The sequence below is a fragment of the Oryza glaberrima genome, chromosome 1, assembly GCF_000147395.1.
Source record: "Oryza glaberrima chromosome 1, OglaRS2, whole genome shotgun sequence".
Taxonomy (NCBI): Eukaryota; Viridiplantae; Streptophyta; class Magnoliopsida; order Poales; family Poaceae; genus Oryza; species Oryza glaberrima.
Genome location: NC_068326.1, coordinates 35,618,926 through 35,643,612, shown reverse-complemented (window position 1 = coordinate 35,643,612; position 24,687 = coordinate 35,618,926). Strand labels below are relative to the sequence as shown.

Here is a 24,687-nt window from a genome sequence, read left to right as displayed (position 1 = left end):
GATTAGCGTTATGATTAGTTTAGATTTTTTTTCCTCTGTATTAGCGTTTGGTCGTTTTATTTGACTTTTCAAATTTAAGACTATATTCTAAATTTAAAACTTTCAACTCTAATTTAAAAACTTTCAACTTTTCAACTCAAATTTGAAAAACTTTTCAACCTAGATTTGAAAACATTCAACCCAGATTTGAAAATTTTCAACTCACAATTAAAACTTTCAACCCATATTTGAAAACTTTGAACTCAAATTTAAAACTTTCCTCCCAGATTTGAAAACTTTCAACCTAGATTTGAAAATTTTCAACCCATATTTAAAAACTTTCAATCCAGATTTAAAACTTCTGACCCATATTTGAAAACTTTCAACTTAGATTTGAAAACTTTCAAGTGAAGATTTGAAATCTTTCAAACCAAAATTAAAAACTTTCAATTCTGTATTTGTAAAGAGGTGATTAAAAAAAAGGAAAGAAACGGAAAAAAAGAAGAACGCGCGCGTCAAAATTGGGAAAAAAATATACGAACAGAAAAAAGAAAGGAAAAGAACGAAAGAAAAGGCCGCGGGGGCCCACTGACGCACGCGCCAGCTAAATTGCTGGCGCGTACGCGCGCAGCAGCAGCCCCCCTCCTCTACGACTCGCCCGCTGCCTCCCTTCTTTAATGTCATTGGATTTTAAAATCGAATATGATTATCATTGATTTTTTTATTTTTTTAGAAGTTCCAAACCTTTAAAAATTGGACTTGTAGTTTCACTTTTTATAATTTTTAGAAGTCCCATCAAACGATGCCACTATGCCCCTCTACAGCCCGTCCGCCGCCAACTCTTTATTGTCATTGTGATTCTAAAAATCGAACATAACTATCGTTGGAATTTATTTTTTATTTTCTAGAAGTCCCGTCAACCGTCGGCGGCTCTGCGACTATACTCTTATACACCCCGCCCGCTGCTTCTCCTTTTTATTGTCATTGAGATTTTAAAAATTGAATATGATTATCAATGGGGTTTGTTTTTTTTTTTACTTTCTAGAAGTCCCGGCAACCGCCTTACTCGTTTTCACGGCCTGCCTGACGTCCCTCCTTTTAATCGTCATTAGGATTCTATTTGGTGTTGTATATCTCATATCAACTGCCACCACTCTACTCCTTTATAGACATGTTACTTAATTTATCTCATTATATGTTTTAGATGGTCTTTTCTTTCAATAATCTTTATTTTTATCACAAATTTTAGTTATTTATAAATTGTATTACTAATTGAAATCTTTTTTTCTTTTTCTAATTTCAATTTTTTAAAAAAAAAATAGTTAATATCGTATTGTGTTATTTTAATGTTTTTATTTTTTATTTTCAATTTCAGTTGTTTCACTTTGAACTCTCTTTTAGTTTTTCTAATTTTATATATTATTTTATTTTTATTCTAAATTTTAATTAATCTCGTATTGGGTTCTTATATGGATTCTTCTGTCAATATTGCTTATTTTTAATTCCGAATTTCAGCTATTTTTAAATTGTATTCCTACTTGAACTCTTCTTTTATTTTCTTTTGCTAATTTCGGATTTATTTATTTTTATTCCAAATTTTAATTAATCTTGTATTGGGTTATTATATGGACTCTTCTTTTAATATTTCTTATTTTTAATTCCGAATTTCAGCTACTTTTAAATTGTATTCATACTTGGACTCTCATTTTCTTTTCTAATTTTGGATTTTATTTTATTTTTATTTCGAATTTTGATTAATCTCGTATTGGGTTCTTATATGGAAATTTGTTTCAATATTCCTTATTTTTAATTCCGAATTTCAGCTATTTTTAAATTGTATTTTTACTTGGACTCTCCTTTACTTTTCTAATTTTGGATTTTATTTTATTTTTATTTCGAGTTTTGATTAATCTCGATTGGGTTCTTATATGGAAACTTTTTCCAATATTACTTATTTTTAATTCCGAATTTCAGCTATTTTTAAATTGTACTTCTATTTGGACTCTCCTTTTTTTTCGAATGAGTTCATATTGTATTGTGTTATTTTAATGTTTTTATTTTTTATTCTCAATTTCAGTTGTTTCAAAATTGTATTCCTACTTGAACTCTCTTTTAGTTTTTCTAATTTTAGATATTATTTTATTTTTATTCTAAATTTTAATTAATCTCGTATTGGGTTCTTATATGCATTCTTCTTTCAATATTGCTTATTTTTAATTTCGAATTTCAGCTATTTTTAAATTGTATTCCTACTTAAACTCTTCTTTTTATTTTCTTATGCTAATTTCGGATTTATTTTTTTTATTCCGAATTTTAATTAATCTCGTATTGGGTTCTTATATGGACTCTACTTTTAATATTTATTATTTTTAATTCCGAATTTCAGCTATTTTTAAATTGTATTCCTACTTGGACTCTCATTTCCTTTTCTAATTTTGGATTTTATTTTATTTTTATTTCGAATTTTGATTAATCTCATATTGGGTTCTTATATAAAAATTTATTTTAATATTCCTTATTTTTAATTCCGAATGTCAGCTATTTTTAAATTGTATTTCTACTTGTACTCTCCTTTCCTTTTCTAATTTTGGATTTTACTTTATTTTTATTTTGAGTTTTGATTAATCTCGTATTGGGTTCTTATTTGGAAACTTCTTCCAATATTACTTATTTTTAATTCCGAATTTTAGCTATTTTTAAATTGTAATTCTACTTGGACTCACATTTTTCTTTTTTTTTTCTTTTTCTCCGATTAATGTGGGAATTTCTAGCTCCCATAGCGAACCAAAGCTGTTTTAATAATATAATAGACAGATTGCTGTTTTGATGACTGAAAACCCATGTACTGTTTACGAACTGGGCTTTCAGGTAACGATTTAAACTGATAATTCAGTTCCTACAATCATTTTCTTGCCCTTTCTCCCTGCTTTCTTTATTTGTCAAAGTGTATACAAAACCACAGTAAATAATACTTCTGGTTGCTCTTTTACCTAGGAAGCAAAATAGAAATGCAGATCAGCAATTAGCTAAAATAATAGTATCATATTAATGTTCAAATCAAACTTGACATTCTCCAGCTCCTTGATTCGCTCATAGATCACTTCAGACAGCTACCGCTCCGTTGGTTATTCAGCCCCTTCATTCGCTCATAGATCACCTCAGACAGCTAACGCACCGTTGGTTTAATCACAAGGCAACCAAAGCAGAAAGCAGCTCGCATAAAAAAACCAACCGGAACTATCTCTGTCACATGAATGATTAATAACAGCAAACAATCAATCAAAACAGTGAGAAGAGAAAGGAAAGTTGTAAAGAAGGTTTGTTCTTCTTGATCTCTCACTGTGCGGTCGGACACCACTGTTGCCGTCACCGGTGGCCCCAGATGATCGATTCTTATTCACCGGGGCCGTGCAAATAGCTTTCAGAGATCGATTCGCTATGCGAAATCGCGACACACACGGGTCCATACGAGACCACGACGACCATGCCGCTGCCGCGTACAAACGCCGAAGGCCAAACCATTGCAGCAGCATGAGCGCATCTGGTTCTCTCTCTCTCGCTCCCGTTCCCGTCGTTTTTGGGACCGAACCGAGACGAGCGAGCGCTTGGGCCTTTTGCTGTTTCAGTTCGTCCGGATGGGCCATGGGCAGGCGATGACACGAGTCGAGTGCTCGTGGCACGTTGTTTCTGCCACGAGATTTTTTTACCAATCGGGTGCCCAAAAGATCGTAGCGGGGCGCGGCTCGCGACACGGTACGCATATATGATGTGCTTTAACGTTTGCTATCCACGGCTAGGATTCTGCATAGTGCAGCTGATGAGGGGTAAAGCTGCCTTTGTACACGACTTGGCTAGCGGAGCAGTAGGCAGAAATTAAAGCGACGATCAATCATTGGCAGCCAGCCAAGAATGCAGGGAGAGAACACTGGCGTCTTCACGATTTCACCTCACAGACGACAGACGAAATACGCTAGTAGAGCTGTTTTTGCGAAAGCGTCGTGGGATTTGTCTTGAAAGTAGTACGCGTGTGTGATCTCCCGTGCCATAGCTCAGGGAAAGAAAAAAAGCAGGATTTTCGAGGTGCCTAGTCGTCAATATGACTCGACGCACGTCGACAGGTCATGGAGTCCACCGTGGTGTTTGGGCTCCGTACGGCTGTGTTCGGATTCTTGTGATGGTAAATAATCCGTTTTACACGGAAAACGGAACAGTATATTAACACGTGATTAATTAAATATTAGCTTTTTTAAAAAAAATATATATTAATTTGATTTTTTAAGCAATTTTTATATATAAGCTTTTTAAAAAACATTTTATTTAATAGTTTAAAAAACGCGTGCGCGGAAAACGAGAAAGATAGGTTGGGAACACAGGGGACGCAAAGACAGCCATGTCCCATGTGTTGTGCCTTCGCTTTCGTCGGCTGTACGTTGTTATGGGCCTTCGGTTTCCACTGGGAGTACGAACGGTGCAGTGCATGGGCGTATGGATGGATGGATCATGGATGCAACCTGGCACAACTCGTATTCTCGTCCATGCATATGGCGCTGATCGCTTCGAAACATGGATGGTCCGGCCCGATTCGCAGCACAGGGAGTCAGGCACTGGGGTTGTTGGGGGGCCGCCCGCGTGGACAGCCGGCACGTACCGCGTCAGGGTCTTACGTTTACGCCAAGGAGCGCCGCGGGGTACGTTGATGGGCACTGGGCAGAGGCGCAGAGCGCGCACACCGCGCCCAGGACGAGATCGAGACCGCGCGCGCGTACGTGACGCGATCGGGCAGTGCGGGCAGGCAGCCAGTCGCCACATGGGGAGCGGATCAGTGGAGTAACATGACGCACGCCCGCGGCCGCTAACACGCTACTAGTACGCACCGCGCGGCGCGGTCAGCGCCGGTTCAAGGATGGGAGACTTGCAAGCGGGACGGATGGGCCGTACCAGGATGCGTCGCGCGTGTAGGTCCCCTTGTGTTTCTCAAGATGCACGTGAATACTCATCTCCGGAATGCTCACACGGCTAGTCATTTCTGGAGATACTCGAGAGGAAAACAAAGCAACCATGTATTTGTGACTCCTCTCCGATATTTTCTCGTTTGCCATCCACCTTAGGATACCGCAAAAAACTAAAAGGGATCCTATTTTCTCAGCGTGCACATGAACTCGTGTGCAGAATGATCACACGGCTAGTCATTTCTCGAGGCAGGAAAGCAACGAGACCATGATCATGCGAACTATAATACACATTTCTCAGATGGAATTACAGAAAATAGAAAAGAGTACACCACCACAGTTATTTTGTTCTTCATAAGGATATATGTAAGTGGAGGCCAAGCAGAAGATTAAAAAAAAGGAGCAAATTTATTCTTGAAAATAAGTACATACATAGCAGTATGACATTTTCTTTCTTTTCTTGTTCTAACTGTTATTAGTTCTGAAGAATAACCGTGCAGTCTAACAATTATGTGCAGCAAGATGTTAACAGCATCTTTACGCAAGTTAAATGATCTAACAAATCTGTTGTCCTACAGTTACCACCAGATTCACAGGGATGCCTGCGTAACGCCAAATATTTCCAGTGTCCTTGAAACTTGACAGCAATACAACAATGCTACAAGAAAAGGCTCTGGAACAGCTAAAGTGACAAGGTTTTGTAGATAGCAAACGCTATGAGCACTGGAATGAAGAAGAAATGTACTGGCGAGTGGATTACAGGGTTCATCGCATAAGCCTTCACAAGAGCCCTGCAGTGCTGCACAATGCAAAAGATGTCAGAACTATTTTCAAACTAGAGATAATTGCAAATACAGAAATTAGCATGGATTAACAGTGTATACCTTCCAATGTTTCCACAGAACTGCCAGGCAAAGAAGAAAAAGAAATTTCCGTGTCCAACGACTGTTCCAAAAATTATCATGTTCCTTCTGTCTCCTGCTCTTTTGGTAGTGATCATCTTTCTTCTTTCCTGATTGAGAAAGATACTGTTCTCGATATGCTGTTCTCTCAGCAGCCATGGCAGCTAAAATCACAATTGTGGGTAATACCACGAAACAAAGGTGAGGGAGAACAATGACCATGACATCTGGAGTGCCAGCATGGAGAACTTCACTGCCACTATTGGATTTTCCAAGAATCCAGCCTCTAAATGTCATGGATGCGAGGTTACTATCCTCAGTTATAGGGTGACCAAACAACCAAGGGAAGACTAACAAATATATCATATACACCAAGAGCAAAGACCACACAATAGTCACCCTGGAAAACTCAACAAAGAGCCAGATGAAACCACCAATTAGATACTTCAACGATACCCACTGACTACCATTTGGACGCAGATATTTGTATGTGAATTGATCTTTAAACAACAAAACTGAAGCTCGTGGTACAAAAAGCAATGAGAAAATCAGAGCAAGAACACACCACAGTGCAGGATGATACACCAAAGCCCATTGAATACCCATCACAAAAAACTCCTTCCATGTCCAGCTAACTTTTGAAGCAAAGCCATTAACAGAGAATGGCCTCAACTGGCTGACACTAGCGTCACCTGTTATATCCATTACTTCAATTTGGAGCCAATATCTGTTCGGAGAGGGATCTGCAAATGCTCTCCAGTTCCATGGAACTAAATACATATCTCCTCTAGTTTCATTTGCGTTTACCCTTTTCATTTCAGAGACAAACACTACATCAAGATGTCCTGATCTTGAGTCATATATCTTTACTGAAACAGATACTATCTCATGTCGAGAGAATACAAGAGCCCTCACTGTGTCAAAAGTTGAAGCCCCCATGACCTGACATTTGAAGTCACGAGAAGCAGTGGCCCTCTGCATGAATCTCGAGTCAAGAGGAAATGTCGGTAGTACAATTATACTCTTTGAGCCTAACCTAAAATCTATGTCAGTGTAGGAGACATAACCATCATCAATTGCTAATATCCGCATACTTCTACTTTTTCTCCAATCACCCATCTCCCACTCCCAGAACTCTTCTTCGGCATGCACAGCCTCTTTAGAACAACTCTCCTTATCGCTGTGGATTTCATATCCTTGGTGCATGTTAAATTGGTAGTAATGTTCTGATAATGGTGATCCCTCAGTTGATCGATGATAGTAGCGCTTCAAATTCTTCCCAAACCTTGTATGAAGATGGCCACACAAGTATGCTGCTAATGAGTGCTTAAGAAACACATCCTTGATACTTTTTCCTGACTCTGTTAATGTTGAGAAAGACATTGGAAAATGCCCAAATGCGACTTTTGTCACCTGAGCCTTGTTGAAGTCAGTGTCCCACTGAGAAAGTGACTGATCCAATTCTATAAGTTGCTTGTCAGTTGGATGCCCAAATAGATTTGTCGGTCCTCTAAGACCAATCTCCATTGTGCTATCAAAGCCAACAAACAGATGCTTCCGGCCACTGTTCTGCAGATAATTTCATAAATCTGACCATATTAATATTACGTCAATGTTATTAAAAAAATGATTGCAAACAGAATTTGGCACTAAAAGTTTAACTACAGGACCATGTATAAATAATATGAACGCGTTTTTCCTCGAAATGACAAGTTGAAGATATTCAATCATGCATAACTTGAAGCACTGACCTCCAAAGTGATGCTCTGGACACGGCTGTGTCGTCTTAGTATGGCATTGATACTATACTTCTGATAGAAATCATGGTCCCCACCAGGTGAAGGTACACCAAAGCTATCATGGTTTCCTCTCAGATCATAGAAAATGCTTCTTGGAAGCTTGCTACTTTCAATTACATCCTTTAACTTGCTTCTATATTCTATCCACTCCATCTCGTTTTGCTTCATAGTTAGCAGATCTTTGCTTTTTCCATCTGAAGAAAAATGAATAAATTCACATCTGAGTTAAATCTTTATGTCATCAGGAATATCCTTTTTGTGCCATGAGCACCTCCCAAAATTAATTCAGCTTGTTCACATGTTATTGTGCTAGTTTTGCTACCAAGCTACAACTGACTGGTTACTATTGGTAGGAACAACTATGCAAGAAATGGAAGATCAGCTGTTTCTGCACTCACATGTCGTCCTTTGAAAGTAAATATAGTTCATGGTTAATATTACATAACTGTAAATTCCGAAAGCACACTTCAAATAATAATACATTGAGAAAAGATAGTGAAATTGCCAACAGTGTGCGCCTAAAAAGCCTATGGTGTTAAAATGTGCATGCCAAAGTTTACATTTGTTCTATACTCTAGCTTGTTATAGCAGTGAAATTAATAACATAATTAGTGGTCTTCTAGGTTACTGGTGGGCAGCCTGACAGTAATTGGCCACTTGCGACCAGATCTGCTGTTGTAACTGGTCCGTAATGCATTATACTTAAGTTGTGAAATAAACATTGAATTTTTCAGATTGCCATTTCAGCATAACCTATATGGCAAGTCCCACAAACTATTGATTACCGAATGAAAATTAACAGTTTCATCCCACACACCATTATCATTTCTTCGTCTCACCGCATGAAACCTACCTATCCACAGAAATTTAGCTCAATTCTAGGTTCTACCACAGGGCCACAGCTCGCATTATACCAAGAAATAACTGTTTCACACCCTCGAAAAAAAAAAGTTTCTCAGAACCATGGCATCCTCCATTACAGTGCATCAAGGAATCATCCATACAACACATTTTCTAAAATTGAGAGTCTCCAAAATTTGTATTAGCACACACAAATGATACCACTAAACATCACAAGCACCTACTCGACTAAAACCAGATTGGATCATCCCTAAAACCCGGGAAGGATCACAACATCAAACGAAGCGGCACAGAAAGGTAAGGGGCCGAGAGAGAGGAGCGCCCGTACCGGTGAGGTCTCCGGTGATGAGGACGAGCGCGGGGTTGACCATGGCGAGCGCCGGGCCGACGTATCGGCGGAAGTCGTAGGCGCGGTCCGGGTGGTGGACGCTGAAGTGGAGATCCGAGAGCTGGACCACCCATACCACCCCCTCCGGCGAGCCGGATACCTCCAGTACCGCCCGCTCGTCGCCAGCGGCGGACGCCGCCGCGGCGACGAGGGCCAAGAGGAGGGGGAGGAGGAGTAGATTCCGGTACACCTCCATGGCGGAGGCGCCGTCGCAGAGGCGAGAAGAAAGAAATTGCTGGCCTTCCAAAACGATGGGTCATTTTACGCTTTCGTTCACGCGAAGGGAATACGCTTTCAGGCTTCAGCCATGTGCTCTTTGCTTCCTTCGTTCCATTTTTAAGCGTAGCGATGATTTTTTTTCGCGTTTAACTTTAATCGTCTGTCTTATTTGAAAATGTTTTAAAAAATTTAAAGCGTAAGTCACGAGTAAAATACTATTTATGTTTTATCATCTTATAAAAAAAAATACAATTATAAAAAAGTTTCAAATAAGACGGATGATCAAAGTTGAGCGCGGAAACACACAGTTGCATTTAAAATGGGACTGAGGGAGTATTCCACTCTTGTGATGAAGTGATTTCTCCATAAAATCATTTTTCGAATGAATTTACTGTACGGAATGGCTAAAAATGCAGCCCAGACCTTGCGAGGGTCTTATCTTTTTTGTTATACTTATATTTATCAGCCGAATTTTAAATTTTTAACTCTAAATTTGAAGCTGATTTTAAGGGTTTTTTTTCATCAAAGTTTATTTTTTAGCCGGTGTTTTTAGATCGCTAAGAACTCGTATATAAAAAGTTTTACTTTTCGTTTGTAAATGTGAAGTTCGTCAAAACGTAGGCTTTCAGTACTCTGAAATCTGAATACACGGGATGGGTTGTCAAAAAAGAGACAAGGTTAGCTTTCGTTGGGCCTTCTAGACCAGGCCTTTCTATTACCTATTGGGCTGGACTGGATTACAGGAAATTAAAAGGGTATATATATATCGAATTTTTTCTTTTAGATCTCCCTCTCTCCCCTTCCCTCTCCGGCCTTCGCCTCCTGAATTCCCCCCAAAATTCGGAGAGCAATTTGTCTCCAAGAGTAATCCCCACCTTCTTCGATCGCCTTCTCCGATCGCCTTCTCCGCCGCAGCTGCCGCCGCCGCATTTTGTGCTGCAGGTGCCAAGAATCTGCTGCTTCCTCCTCCTGCCGCGCCTGCGGGAGTGAGTGCACATCTCATGTATCTGATCCATCTGCTGAAAACTAATGTAAAGTGACACTTTTGCTGTTCTACTTGTTTTCCATCCTTACATGTCAATCTTCTTCTTTGTGGTCATTCATGACTTGTACATTATGTCCAAAATACAATTTTTAGAATTTATAGCAGCCAAAACAATTTCTCCAACTGAAGTCTATATGCACACCAAGTTCTCTAGTATCTGTCGATCTATGAATGTGTTGTTCACTCACATGCAATTGATTACTCCCTCCGTCAAAAAATAAGTGTGGCCTGTAGTTCAAATTTGAATTAAACAAGGCATAGTGTATTCGTTTTCTAGGCCTAAACTGAATTAAACAAGGCAGGGCTTGGGGTTTAACACATACACTTTCAATTCAATTTGCATACTTCAGTTTTTTGGAGCAAAGAGAGATTTTTTTGTTTTCAAGTTGTCTGAATTTGTTTGTTGATAAAGGCCTGATGGTTCAAATTTTGGTGTTGAAAAACTTTTTTTCATTAGCGTTGTTTCTAGGAATAAGCTCATTTTGACTCCCTCAAATACAGCTATAATATGATATGTATCACTTAACCATAATATCATATATCTTGATCCCATAACCTTTCAAAAACCAGGGTAATTTAAATCCTAACAAAATTCACTACCGCTGATGTGACTCATAGACCTGGTCCACTCATTGAGTCATCATAAGGGACTCACATAGTTACATGTCATCCTCTTTCTGCTTCCTCTTCCCCCTTCGGCCCTTCCTCCCTATGCTGCCATCACCATAGCAAGGAGAGGAAGAGATAGGGCGGAGAGAGGGGAAGAGGTGGAACAAGTGAATAAACCATGTCATCAAATACCACTGTGAATACTTGTATTAGGAGTCGAATTACAATGATTTTAATAATTAGGGAGTTGAGGAATACAAATTACCGTTTTTTAATATATTACGTCGTTGATTTTTTTACAACATTTGACCATTCGTTTTATTCAACTTTTTTTTGTCAAAATCATAATAATATAAGTAACTGTTAAAGTTCCTCTAGTGATAAATCAAGCCACAACAAAAGAAATATATTTCCTTAAATTTTTTAAATAAGACGAATGATCACATAAGATGTAAAAAGTCAATAGCGTCATATATTAAAAATGGAGTTAGTAGATTGGATCTATATTCAATGAAGTCAAATGGACTCCTTGTTTCTACGGGCCAACACAATACTGTTGACAGAATACAAAACGGGGCTGTAATCCTTTATTAGATACGACGATTCCGACCCAATAGCAACCTAACAGGGCGGGGGAATCCGAGTATCGTTCCTAGTGTTCAGCACCACGAGAACCCCCTTTCATCTGTCAATATATAAATGAACAAACACAAGGCCGATCGATCTCGTACGTGTACGCACGTCGTATCTGGCCCTAGCTATGAAATCATTGTCATAATTAATATTTGTGATGAACAATTGGCTATACAAATGATTTAATCAAAGAATTGGTTTAAGAGTATGTGTGAATGTTGGTGTGAGTGCGTGTGACTAATGTGGGTCAGGTTGTGATATCTGTGCCCAGAAACGGTTGTTTTGTCTGATTATGTGCAGGTGACTTGAGGTCAGCCTTGGTCAATGGTGAGGACCGGGACTATGCTCTGGGAGGAGCAGAGGTCTATTGCGGTCGGGATACCATGTGAGAAGGTAACTAGAGTCAAAATTCTTGGAGGTCAACTTCGGTCAACGGTAGGGATCGGGACTAGACTCAGGAAGGAGTTGAGGGGTCCAGACGGTCAAGGATACCGGATGACGAAGTTGGATACGATATGGCATACGGTGGATGGACATCGTGTGAGAGAGATCTTCGCAACGGGTTTCACGAGGGTTGCGTGCAAGCGTTGGTGTTCGCGAAGGAAATTGACGAAGAAATTGGAAGGAGAAAAGATGTGCCACAGTACACGTGGTACTGTAGCAGGGCTGCATGTATGCATGCGGTATGCATATATGGAGTACTGTGCATATGTGTGCTATACATGTGTGTGACTCGATGGTTGCATGGTGTTGCTGGTGCCGATGCATGATGCATGGCAGGTGACAGCTAGCGGCGGCTCGGTTGGCTGCAGGCCGAGTCGGCCAGGAAGACAGCCGGCTCACGCGGCAGCAGACCAGAGTCCGAGCCGGTTGAGGGCTTGGAGTTGGCTGCAGCTGTAGTTTTGGAGAAAAAGGAAATTTAGAGATTGAGTACTATTGTAAATAGGAGTTCTACACCTATTTTTTTTGAGTAGGGGGTTTTGTGGTATAAATAGAGAGGGAGGGTGAGGCCTCCTGGTATCGGTTTTAGAGAGACACAAGTTGAGAGAAAGTTAGGGTTTCGAGTTTAGTTCGATATTTTGGTGAGGAGTGCTATTGGTGCACTTTATAAACACTAGTTGATGCAATAAAGTCGAAAAGTTTCAATCTACATCTTCGAGTTTGTCATCTACCGGTGTTTCTGGGTCCCGACGGTCTAACCGCAGGTGTGCGCACAGTCTGACCGGTGGGATAGCGGTGGTCTGACCGCAGGTGTTCGGACGGTCTGACCGGCGAGGCTTCGGTGGTCAGACCGGCGGCAGGTGGGCGGTTCGACCGGCGGCGACTGGACTTCATCATCGACTTTGTTTGGGGTAATCTTTAATTCCGCAAAAGATTTTTGGGTTTTTGGTCTTTCCCTACCATTCACCCCTCTTTGGTAGGGTTGTTTGGTCTTGTGCGATGCTACACTAGCTCCCGCCTGCGCGTGTTCGTCTTATATATCGACACCTGATCCCCGGCCACCGCGGTGTACGCGTACTGCGGGCCTGCAGCGGCGGAAGCCACCATGGCCCGTGTCACGGCGGTCGGAGATGGGTACGAGTACGACGGGGTGGTCGTCGGCCATCCAGTGATCCAATTCGGCGATGGGGCGCCGCCGGCCGTCGTTGGTTACCCGCTGCCAAAGGAGCCGCCGCCACCACAGCCGCCGGCGACATTGCAACGAGGACGCCCCGAGCAGCGGTGCTCCTCCCGCTGCGGGCCCTGCGAGATATTCACAGTGGTAATTTAACAGACGGGAAGTAGTTCTACAACACAGACAATTAATCTAGCAGTAATTAATATCTTTGCTCTATTTGTTGCTGCAGACATTTATGGTTGTCGTCGCGGTCGAATCGTTAACTTACTTCCTCCTCGCCATGATTGGCATGGCGTCCGTCATAGGTATGACCTATCTCAACCGAGCCACAACTAGCGTCCGTCACAGATGACCCTTATCTGTGACGGGCATTAACTATAGCCCGTCACATATGAGTCATCTGTGACGGGCATTAATTATAGCCCGTCACATTAACTTATGCTAGAGTTAATGCCCGTCACAGATGAGTATATTCCATAAATAAATAAATTTTATTTTTTGGCTAGCCCTCACTCGTGTGCACCCACGCGGGAAGTTCAAACTTCCCGGTCGGTCACCTATCCTGAAATTGCTCCAGACTAAGCACACTTAACATCAAAGTTTTTTAGAGATTGGCTTCCGGAAAAATAATTGTAACATGTTGGTATGAGTATTCTATTAATCCTATTATGTCCTAAGCCAGGATATTAAATTGGGGTTATTAAATGATTTCAAATGGAAAAGTCACCAAAACCAAAGTTGTAGAACTCATCGAGGTGCAAAATTTTTATTTTGGTCATTTCTCCATCTGACTCTATTTAAACAATTTGAAATTTGAAATTCAAAGTTTAAAAAGTTCAAATAGAATTTTAGATCAGTGAACGACTTCAACTGAAAAAGTCATCAATAACAAAGTTGTATAACTCATCAAAATCTATAACTTTTATTTTGGTCATTTTTCTATATAACATTTTTTGAACCGTTTGAATTTGAATTTGAAAATATGACAACTTCAAACAACATTTTCAAATACTAAATGATATCAACTGAAAAAGTCATCAACAACAAAGTTGAATAACTCATCAAGATCTAAAACTTTTATTTTGGTCATTTCTTCATACGACAAAGTGATAGTAACATTGTTCACAAAATTGACATATCTCTTATCTGGTTTTATAAACTATAACATATATATGTAAAATTTGTGAATAATATTACTAACATTTCGTCAGATGAAGAAATAACAAAAATAAAAGTTTTAGATCTTGATGAGTTATTCAACTTTGTTGTTGATGACTTTTTCAATTGAAATCATTTAGTATTTGAAAATGTTGTTTGAAGTTGTCATATTTTTAAATTCAAATTCAAACTGTTCAAAAAAAATGTTATATTGAAAAATGAACAAACTAAAAGTTGTAAATATTGATAAGTTATACAACTTTGTTGTTGACATTTTTTCCATTTGAAATCATTTACTACCCGTAAAATTATTTTGCTATAGTCAACTTACAAATATAAACATTTCAAATGAAAAATGGAAAAATAGTCATCGGTGACGGGCTTTAGTTAATGCCCGATAGAGATTAAGTATATAGCCCGTCACTGATGAGTCATCTGTGACGGGCCTAGTTGTTATCTCAAACGGGCCTCAAGTTGGTGCACGTCACATATGATGGTCATTTGTGACGGGCCACAACTTGAGACCCGTTTGAGATATGGAATGTTATCTCAAACGGGCCTAAAGTTATGGCCCGTCACTGATAGGTGTCATCCATGACGGGCTTAAGTTTTATACCCATCTAACATGTCTATGCGACCATATTTTAATCGGACACTTTTCGGCCCGATTGAGATGACTTCCTTGTGACGGCCCGCTATTTCTAAGCATATTAGAGCTCGTCACAGATAGAAGGATCTGTACTAGTGAAACATATTTTAATAAGATAAAAGATGAGAGAGAAGAGAAGCGGGCTATAGATCTGTAGCCAGCTGCAGCACGGACTCCAAGACGCAATGTGTATATGACAGGTGGGACCATATATTAATAGTATAGTAAGCAACTATTGTATGAATTGACTACTAGATTAACTATAGATGAATTAGAGCTAGTGGTATACTATACTATTAAACTTGCTCTGAGCGGTTGCTGCGACGACAGACTCGACGACGGACAAAATTCAGGGAACCGCCAGGTGCAAGATTCAATTGTCTAGGCGCAAGAGTACTTGTACATGTTCCTCCTCCGGATGAAGTTTTAATTCCCCCTTTATATTGTCTCTAGCAAAGTGCCGGCCGGGAAAGAAAATAAAAATACGACGTAAACATTATTAGATTATGGGTCAATTGCATATTTTCCAACGGTTTGAATAGGTATAGCGGATTTGCTATTAATAAAAGTGTAATTACACATTTGCCATAAAAAATAGTCAGAACCTAGCATACTTATGATTAGACTCACAGCGAGGGCTAACACTGTTAGGAAAGTGGATTTTCTCCAGCTGCCATGGTGTTTACGCCGCTATGGCATCTTGCTGTTGCTTGCCTGAAACAGCCCGAAGCGGCACCCACTACGCAGCCGCCCAATTATATAGTAATGTTTATTTGCATCAAGAAGCTACGGTGAAGGAACTGTATATTGAAGGAAGAGTGGAATTAGAGTTTAGAAGAAATTTATCAAAGGAAGATAAACAAGATTTGGAGATGTGAGAAATTAATATATGTAATCCTAAAAGATGAACCCAGATAAAATGATCTGACCCCATGATGAGAGAGGATTTTTTACAATTAAATCCATATATACACTTTTGAAGCTTGGCGATAAGGGATAGAGAATTAAAGATAAAACATTTCATGTATTTGGCTGGCAAGGACACGTGCCATGAGATATAGAAAAAGAGGAATTTATAACTACATAGTTTAGAAAACAAACTAAAATTCAGATTCTTAGGTTCTCACTAGTTATCAGAAGATGTGTTTCATGTCTTGGTTTGGTTAGCTGAAATTATAGATGCTTAAATGGGCCGCTCGGCCCGGCATGGCCCCACCTAGGCACGATCGGGCCTGGGCTGAGGTCAGTCGGGTCGGCATTGCCTGACCTACATGCTGGACCGTGCCAGCCCATGGGTTGCACCCACGGCCCAGGCACGGCCCAATAAGACTCGGCTGGGCCAGCCTAAAGGAACGACAACCTATTGTGCTTCTCCATAGAATAAGTCTAATTTTCCTCCCTCATCTCTTTGGGTTGTGGCAGTGTCTTATAAGGCTATATTAAGTATATTTTCAATCCCTCAACTATTTTTCTTTGACCATGCCGTGCCGAGCTGGCCAACCGTGCCTGGACATCGGCTTAGGCACGGCCCAATCGTCAGGCCGGGCTGGCACGGGCTCAACACTAGTCATGTCGTTATGTGGGCTGGGCCGTCGGGTCTCGGGCCTTATGGCCATCTATAGCTGGAATGCTGTTTTGTGATATCTGCTAGGTTATGGAATATTTTTAGCTTATGTTTTCTTAGGAAGTCGAGTTCAGAAAAGTTGAGATGTAGCTTGTGGATGGACGAGAGTACTGGATTGGAAAGCTGGTCCTTCTGCCTCTGTTTATGTTTTCCTGTTATTTCTGTTTTCTTTCCCTTTTTGTTTTATCTGACAAGACTATGCAAAGATACCTGTTTTTTTGTTTCTTCAAAAAGTCGGGTAATGTAATTGCCTGATTTTTTTTAAAAAAATTACACCTTCAGTAGAGACACATTCTTTATTTCTCCTACTAGAATATCCAAGCATAATCTATCCTAATCAGTATTCCATCTGAATCTTACAAGATTATCTGGAGGACAAACTTGGTGTCACTTGTACGTATTCTCTTACGCACAAATGGATCGACTCACGTGTAGCTTAATCGGCTCATTTTAGTCAACACCAAACAAACCTAGGAGGATAACATGGCCGGACCGTAACCAACTAGAAGCCACCGTATTTATCATTTAATTTTTCAGAAGAGAACTAGAAGCCACTCTATTCTATTACTAAGGTCAGATGCTCACGTACCAACCCCAAGTCAGAACACACGCCAATTTGCCTATTTAACTGAAACCATTCTTCTCGTCGATCAAATCATCCAAGTCCGTACGCATAGTTCTCGATCCACATTCAGTTTGGCACTATGGCAATGGATCGAGCCATGCGACAATGGCGCCATCTGCTGCTGGTGCTCTGCTTCGTCGGATCGAGCTCGCTGCTGCTGGTGAGCTCGCAGACGACGTCGGACTCGTGCACCGCCGCGCTCAGCCTCGGCAACCTCATCTCCTTCAACACCACCGGCCTCAACTGCTTCCAAGCATGGAGCTCGCAGGGCTTCATCCTCCGGGTAAGCTTGCTTCGACATCGTTCGTCCTTGTTGCTAGCTGCATTGGTTTCGCTCGCTCGACGTCATCAATGGCGATGCGTTGCAGTTCGGGAAGGACGCGTCGTCGGCGGGAAGCAACAGCGTGTGGAACTTCGTGCTGTCGGCGCCGGACAGCGGCGGGTACATCGCCGTCGGGTTCTCGCCGAACGGGAAGATGGTGGGGGGCAGCGCGGTGGCCGGGTGGGCCACGCCGGGCGCCGCCGGCACGGCGAGGCAGTACTACCTCGGCGGGACGACGTCGTCGTTGTGTCCGCCGGACCAGGGGAAGCTGTCGCTGTCGCGCGGCGCGGCGGCGCCCACCATCGTGTCCAAGGGCTCCAGGCTCTACCTCGCGTTCCAGCTCTCCGGCCAACCGCTCACCAACGTCATCTACGCCGTCGGCCCCGCCGGAACCCTGCCGGGGCCCAGCGGCCTCCTCGCGCAGCACAAGGACATGGCAGCCGGCACCATCTCCCTCTCGGGCGGCACCAGCGGCGGCGGCGGCGGCGGGATGCCCGCTACCGGCGGCGGCGGTACGCCACAATGACAAATTCTCTGCTTCGATCGTTCCTAGTCTTTTCTCTTATCCTTATGATTATTAGCCAAAATTCAATTTTCAACTTTAAATTTGAAGTTGATTTTAAATTTTTTCATCGAATTTTATTTATTAGCTTTTGCTTTTGAATTGGTAATAACACGTATATAAAAGTTTTAATCACAAATTATTTTTCGTTTATGAATATGCTGTTTGACTTATTCCACGAATAAACGAAACGATGGGTTATAGCTGATGTGTCATCGTCGCGCTTGTGTGTGCCCATCTGCAGGTGACGGCGACGAGGGCCATGAGGGCCACGAGGGCGGCGGAGAAGGGAAGGGCAAGAGCGATCAGTCGGGCGGAGTCGGCGGCGAGAGCGGCAGCGACGGGAACGGCGGAAGGAGCACGACGACGACGGCGTCGGCGTCAAGCTCTGGCAGCGCAAGCGGGAGAGTTTTCTGTGCCCAGTGGACGAAATGCAGCCTGGTCGTTCAGATGTTGGTGTATTTTGTGCTTCTCTCAGGCACGGTTTTCCTTTAAATGTGTTTTTGATGGTTCTCTCCGTTGGATTTATTTTTTGATGATTCTGTTGTATAATAGGTTAGGATGATTATCTCCGTTCATTACTTCATGCTTCCCTCGTGTATTTAGGATCTGTTTGGTATGGACTTATCTTTTGTACTCTTGTAGAACATGGAGTTTGTTGACTGAAATAAAGTGTTTTTACCATTTTCTTGGGAAAATATTGCTAGCATTTGGGTTTAGTGAAAATTTTTCATTTGCATATTATAAGTGAGTTTTAGAGAGTGGAAAAGAGAAGATACGCAAAATAAGATGAGCCATTAGATTATAATTAATTGAGTATAAACTATTTTAAACTTCAAAATGGATTAATATGATTTTTTGAATCAACTTCCATATAGAAAATTTTTGCAAAACATACACCATTTAGTAGTTCGGGAAAGCGTGCGCGCATAAAACAAAACAAATTTTCTCACAATCTCCTGCTGCCGAACGCAGTATTTTGATAATATATTTGTTTTGTATTGAAAATGTTACTAACTTTTTTTTTATAAACTTAATCAAATTTAGGGTCTGTTCAGATTGTAGCCAAAATAAACCTTATTAAATTTTAGCAATTTAGCAATATTGTCAAGTTTTGGTAGGATTTCTTATGTATTTATAGAGTTTGTAAAAAACTAAATGGATGCACATATTTGACAACTTTACCAATATAATTTAAAATGTCATTAATCTGAATAACCTCTTAAATAAGTTTAAATATGAAAAAAAAGTCAAACTGACCTACATACGAAACGGGGTAGTATCATTTTTATCCGGTCTGCTAATGCGGCAAAAAAAAGATCATGCGTGGCATCTCTTTTGACTACATATGCACTCGCCTAGCCAAGTGCATTTCTCTCGCTCATCTCGGCATTTTTCCCATCTAAAAAACAAGCCCCGATCTCGCGTACGCAGCCTCCTCGCGCGCGCGTCGACTCGTCTCACACTCTCACCGAACCCCCGCGCCGTGCGGATCGAGTAGTACACTACCGCCGCGGCGAGGAAGCCATGGCCCACGTCGACGGCAGGGTGGTCGTCGGCGGCCATCCGCCGGTCCAGCGCGGCGGCGGGGCGCCGCCGGCCGCCGCCGGTTACCCGCTGCCCAAGGAGCCGCCGAGACGACGCCGACGACGCCCCTCCACGTTCGCGTCCTGCAGGATATTCGCAACGGTAAGGACACTACGTTTACATACATATATCGATTGATCCTTGATAAATTATTACATAAGCATTATATTTTTTTTTCATAATTTTAGTCATTGATAGTCAAAGTATCAAAAGTTTATTTCACGGTAAAAGTAAAAGGTATAGAAATTTTACCCGGATCTTGTTCAAAATGTAGTGAGTGGGCATTCAGTAAGGACAATTCGTTTACAGATTTACATATACCGATCGATCCTTGCTTATTAATAGATCATGGAAGCATTGTATTATTATATATATTTTTCGTATTCTCAGTCATTTTTTTGACTGAACATATTTTTAAGTCATTGATAGTCAAAGTATAGAAAATTTTGCCAAATCTTGTTCAAAACGTAACAGATATTTGACCATGAAGTATAAATTGCGATCATTGTACCCAATGCCTCTTATGTCTGCTTGTTAGAGAATTCACAATATATAATTCCGTATGGGTATTAAGGTGAGGTCCACATAGTATGGATAAAGCAATGAAAAGATCTGTACAATATATAGAGCCCTCCCAACTCTAAAATGGGACCCACAACCATATAATTATTTCATTTTTTTCTCTTCCCTGTCGGTGCTCTCGTTATTTTGCCTGCAACATTGTAAAAAAGAAGTGTTATTTTATTTGGAGTGTCCGTCCTCACGGGAAGGGCCGATTTGTTAGGGCTAGGACCTGATACCGCCGCCTGCAATATATGGAGCTTGTGCTATGGTGAAAAGATTCTCTTAGTATCCCTGTTAATTCACACATTGCGGATGCTCTTACAACCACAACCAGATTTTGAATTTTGAAACTTAATTTTATAGTTAATTTAAAAGTTTTTTAATCTTAGTCTATTTTTTCACTATTGCTTTTAAACCACAAATAACACAGATATGAAAGTTTTACGTATGAATTCTTTGGGTTCCTTCGTTCACTTTTCAACGGCTTATCATGTGGCTCTGTATTTTGACCCTACTCTACTGTTGCCGCAGGCTTTCCTAGTCGTCATTGGCCTCTTATGGATAACTGAATTCTTCCTCATCATGTTCTATGATACATATCCTAGTCCAACCAATGTATTGCTGTTCTTGCCTATAACTCTCCTGGTGATTGCCGCATGCTTCGCTTGTGGGCTCGCAATGGTCGTTTGCTGCGATCACGGAGAACACGAAGGCAACCGCCGGGTGCAAAATTCCCCAGTCTAGGCTAAGATAATTAAGCTTCTCTCGAGATGGAAGTTTTTCTCATTTCTCCTTTCTTCAGATTGTCATGTTAGAATTGAGACACCTTTTAATCTTCAGTACAACAAATGTTCACAGTTTACATCGAGTTTATGTGTTAGTGCATAATTCTTGTAACTTGTGAACCTAGAACGTAGCACTATGTTTTCAGGGATGGAAATTTTCTCCTTTCTGAGATGGAACTGGTTGTTGCTTTGCTCTCCAACACCTTGGACACCAAAAGATTCCACTTGGCCTCCTCCTTTCTGCTCAGATGTTGCATTTTCTCCTTGAAATGCCTGTAGGAGTAAAACAGCACAAAAATTCAGAGCAGAAATGCTGAACAAGTAGCATGGTCAGAGTAGATAACTAGATATGCTGGGTCACAGTGACCAAAAGAATGTCAAAGAATGCAACAGAAACACAGAACAATGTGCAGCAAACAGAAGTGCTCACCTACAGAGGGGAACATGGCAAGTTTCAGGTGCAGAGCACATGCGAGAATGCAGCTCAAGAAGCTGCCATATGCGCTTGCAGTTAGCGCAGCCACCAGGCACCCGCATTTTGCACGCCGAGAAATGGCGCAGGAGCAGCTCGATGCCCTTGCAGGCAGGAAACCTGCAAACGGCCTGACTGCTCTTTAGCGTTTGATCTCGAGGGCCAATTGTCCTGCATCCATCTCGACATATATGAATAAGAGCTTCCATAGCTTCATGTAGCTGCAGATAAACCTTATTCTCCTCCAGCCTTCTTGCTCTCTCTTGCCTTTTCTGCATCAGTTCAGATTTCAAAACAAATATCATGAATAGTGACAATATACACAATAATGAGAGATTGATCTTTGATATGAAAACAAAAGGAAATGATGTGGAAAATTTGACAAAACTAGGTGGAGTTGCGATTAAGCGATACTATGTATAAACTTCATTTCAGAGAATTACTCACTGTATCTTCTTCGACGAGGGACTCAAGCAGCTCCTGCTCCAGGCTTGGGTTGGCTTGTCTCATCACTCTCCACCCTTCTGTTTGAGTGATAGCCTTGAAATCTCCGATGATCATACGAGTGCATACGAGGGAGAGCCGCGGCGCGTCGCACAGTCTAGCAAGTTGTAGTATGTCTACCACGTTCTCAGGAGAAAGCAAAGATGTCTCCAGTTGGTTGATGCAGACTCTCTTCAGAGATGGTACTGAGAAAACGTGGGAGAGTACAAGCAGATGAAGTACATACCTCTTCATCTGATACTGCTCAAAACTTCAACAAATAAAAGCACAAGTGACAAGGTTTTCAATCAATACATTTCACAGATGAAACCAGTCAGCATTAATTTCAGTATCATTTGCTGAAAAATGGTTCAGAGTTCAGACAAAAAGTGATCTTATCTACAAGACTATAACTAATTCTGTATATCACAAAAGCTACTAGTCTGAACATTTCAACCTTTTAACAACAACAAAGAAGTTATCTAAGGAATAAGCTACAATGAAAAGCAAGATGACAAAGTATATCATACCGCGAGGAATAAAGAAATCTGATGAAAACATGTACTGCTTCTGATGGTACACCAGGTATCAGGATGTGTCGGATGCCACCATGTACTTTAGCTTCTTCCAACATAGCTCTTAGAACAGGAGATTTAATACCCTGCAGAAGAGGAAGCAGTTAAGCCCTTACACAGGACAAAACCTGCCTATGTTTCAGTCATATATGACTATGTGATGCCCTGTTATTGGGAAAAAAATTCAGAAAACTTTACTTACAACAACGCAGGAATGTGACATGATCTCATTGCCATCTTCCGTCAAAACACGGAGATCATATTGATACGCTTCGAAGAACATCCTGTCCCAGAAATCCTGGATCTCTTCAGGGACACACCTGCAAGCCTTTGCATTCCTGGAAGTTCTGTGTGTGCCATAAGAAGTTCCGGGTAATGGAGGTGGATCAGGGGCATTAGTGCACTGTGAAGGAAGAGTATATCGGCTATGATCTTGAACAGCTTTGGAGCCTGTGAAGCTATTGCACTCAAGCTGGATATCAAATGGGCTGCCGATCACATTGCCATCCCCATTCAGTAGGAATTGTGAAGAATCCAGCTCAAGACATGCCATCAACTATGCACTAATGAAAGCAAAGAAAATAGTTTGCTCAAAACACAACTTCAGCAAAAAGTGATAGTAGCTTTTTGTTCAAGCCAGGTTCAGTGGGACAAAAATGAACAGAACAGGAAACAGAGTAAAAAGTGATGTAGTTATATATTAAATAAATTGCTTTGATGTTGGATCCTAGTTGTGCGATACTTCCAAGAAACAAATCCAAGAGCAAATATGTTTCTTCCTTTTTGCTCCAAAGAATCTGCGATTGTGTGAAATTATCCGAGATAAAAGAGAGAGAGAGAAAAAAAGAACAAGAGCTTAAGCATGCATAAATGACGAATCGACGCTTAAAGAAGCATCTAGCGAAAAGAGCAAAGCCCTTTCTGAATTCTGAGGATGGCTCTGAACTTCCAAGTATTCTCAAGCAGAACAAAACATCACGGCATGGGTCAGAAACCTATAAATCACAAACATATCTGAACTGACTGAATTACAGTTCAGCTCCTCACACACATCAAGAGAAGGGATTTAACAGGGCAGAAGAAAACTCAAAAGCAAAAGGCGAAAAACACAAATCACAGCCGCTTGCTCACCTGAAATCAAGCCTCGCGGCCTCGCCGGAGAAGCCTCTGCAACAGGGAGGACGAAAAGTCGAGAAGATTCAGAAGAGGAGAGAAGCTGCACCACCACCACCACGGCACCACCGCGTCGCCAGTTACCACTTACCACTCTCTCCATGGCTTCAAAGCCTTCCTATATAAGGCGACCTCCTCACGCGTCCAAGCACTGGTGAGGCTGACACGTGTCCCCACCAGAGTGGGACCCACACGTCAGTGAAACTGCGTGACCGTGTGGGAGAGCCAAGACCATTTGGGAAAAGAACCGAAAAAAGTGACGCACTCACGCCAAGCAGGAAGAGTCAGCCGACTCCGACGCCCCAGCCATTGGGAGATCGCCACGTGTGCAGATGCGGCGCCGACCAGCGAGTCCGTGGGCGCGGTCCAGGACGAAAGGCGCAGAACTCTCTCGCTGAGCGGTGGGCCCAGGGCGGCATGGGCGGTGCATGCAGGACGACGGAGATGGAATACGCCCACGCAAACAAAACCAGGTGGGCCCACTATCGAAAAGCGGTGGGCCCACCGTCTTGCCGCTCGTGTGGTTTTGTGGGGCCCGCACTGGAGCTGCAAGTGGGGGTAGGAGTGTGTGGCCTTGTTGACTTGCCCTCTGCAGCGGCGGATGAACAGCTACCAGTGGATGAGTATACAAAAACCGAAGAGGATTTCGCGTCCGTTTCTCGGATCTGCAGCAACAGGAGTCAGTCAAAACGGCACATTATCAACAACAGAGGAAAACAAACAATATCTAGGAATTTTTTTTTTTTGGGTACATACCGGTATACATCGATCTGATTCTCTTCCTCTCACTTTCGTTCTAGATATCTGTTTCTTTCTCTCTCTCTCTTTTTTTTTTGGTTTGTTCCATGCAGGAGGAGGGGACCTCTCCTCGTCTTTGTTCGTGGAGAGATCGAGAAATCGATAACGAGACATCCAGTGTTCATTTCTACAGTTACTGCTGCTTAATTTACTATGCATCTCGGCCTTGCAAGCAACCACTTTTGGTTCTACGTGAAGCCTGTTAGTTTATGAGCAAGATATACAAGTTAATACTTGTTGGTAACAGTAATAACAAGTTGATAATTGTTGATAAATTCTCTTACTGTGAGCATGAATTACAAAGACAA

General features: G+C 41.6%; 4 protein-coding genes across 5 annotated transcripts; 2 read left to right on the top strand and 2 right to left on the bottom strand.

Annotated features, from left to right (window-relative positions):
* Window positions 1-5,317: 5,317 nt before the first annotated feature.
* On the bottom strand, window positions 5,318-9,156 carry LOC127760771 (putative metallophosphoesterase At3g03305). The gene is made up of 4 exons (XM_052285070.1): window positions 8,819-9,156; window positions 7,582-7,823; window positions 5,813-7,399; window positions 5,318-5,727 (listed from the first exon to the last, which is right to left on the bottom strand). Exons 1-4 carry the CDS (start codon window positions 9,072-9,074, stop codon window positions 5,611-5,613), a joined length of 2,202 nt encoding a protein of 733 aa, XP_052141030.1. The 5' UTR covers window positions 9,075-9,156; the 3' UTR covers window positions 5,318-5,610.
* A 3,565-nt stretch (window positions 9,157-12,721) lies between these two features.
* LOC127760807 (uncharacterized) lies at window positions 12,722-13,618 on the top strand. Its single transcript, XM_052285106.1, has 2 exons — window positions 12,722-13,146; window positions 13,232-13,618. The coding sequence occupies exons 1-2, from the start codon at window positions 12,931-12,933 to the stop codon at window positions 13,352-13,354; spliced, it is 339 nt and encodes a 112-aa protein (XP_052141066.1). The 5' UTR covers window positions 12,722-12,930; the 3' UTR covers window positions 13,355-13,618.
* A 3,109-nt stretch (window positions 13,619-16,727) lies between these two features.
* Window positions 16,728-18,640, top strand: LOC127760089 (uncharacterized). The gene is made up of 3 exons (XM_052284299.1): window positions 16,728-17,341; window positions 17,427-17,892; window positions 18,187-18,640. Exons 1-3 carry the CDS (start codon window positions 17,138-17,140, stop codon window positions 18,435-18,437), a joined length of 921 nt encoding a protein of 306 aa, XP_052140259.1. The 5' UTR covers window positions 16,728-17,137; the 3' UTR covers window positions 18,438-18,640.
* Window positions 18,641-20,902: 2,262 nt separating this feature from the next.
* Window positions 20,903-23,688, bottom strand: LOC127764368 (BTB/POZ and TAZ domain-containing protein 3). 2 transcript variants are annotated; one of them, XM_052289249.1, is made up of 6 exons: window positions 23,540-23,688; window positions 22,611-22,971; window positions 22,364-22,494; window positions 21,798-22,104; window positions 21,309-21,622; window positions 20,903-21,151 (listed from the first exon to the last, which is right to left on the bottom strand). In XM_052289249.1, exons 2-6 carry the CDS (start codon window positions 22,959-22,961, stop codon window positions 21,013-21,015), a joined length of 1,242 nt encoding a protein of 413 aa, XP_052145209.1. In that variant the 5' UTR covers window positions 22,962-22,971; window positions 23,540-23,688; the 3' UTR covers window positions 20,903-21,012. The 2 variants fall into 2 exon arrangements, with proteins under 2 accessions (XP_052145209.1, XP_052145217.1); XM_052289257.1 differs by having other exon boundaries at window positions 22,611-22,755; window positions 23,540-23,687.
* Window positions 23,689-24,687: the final 999 nt, after the last annotated feature.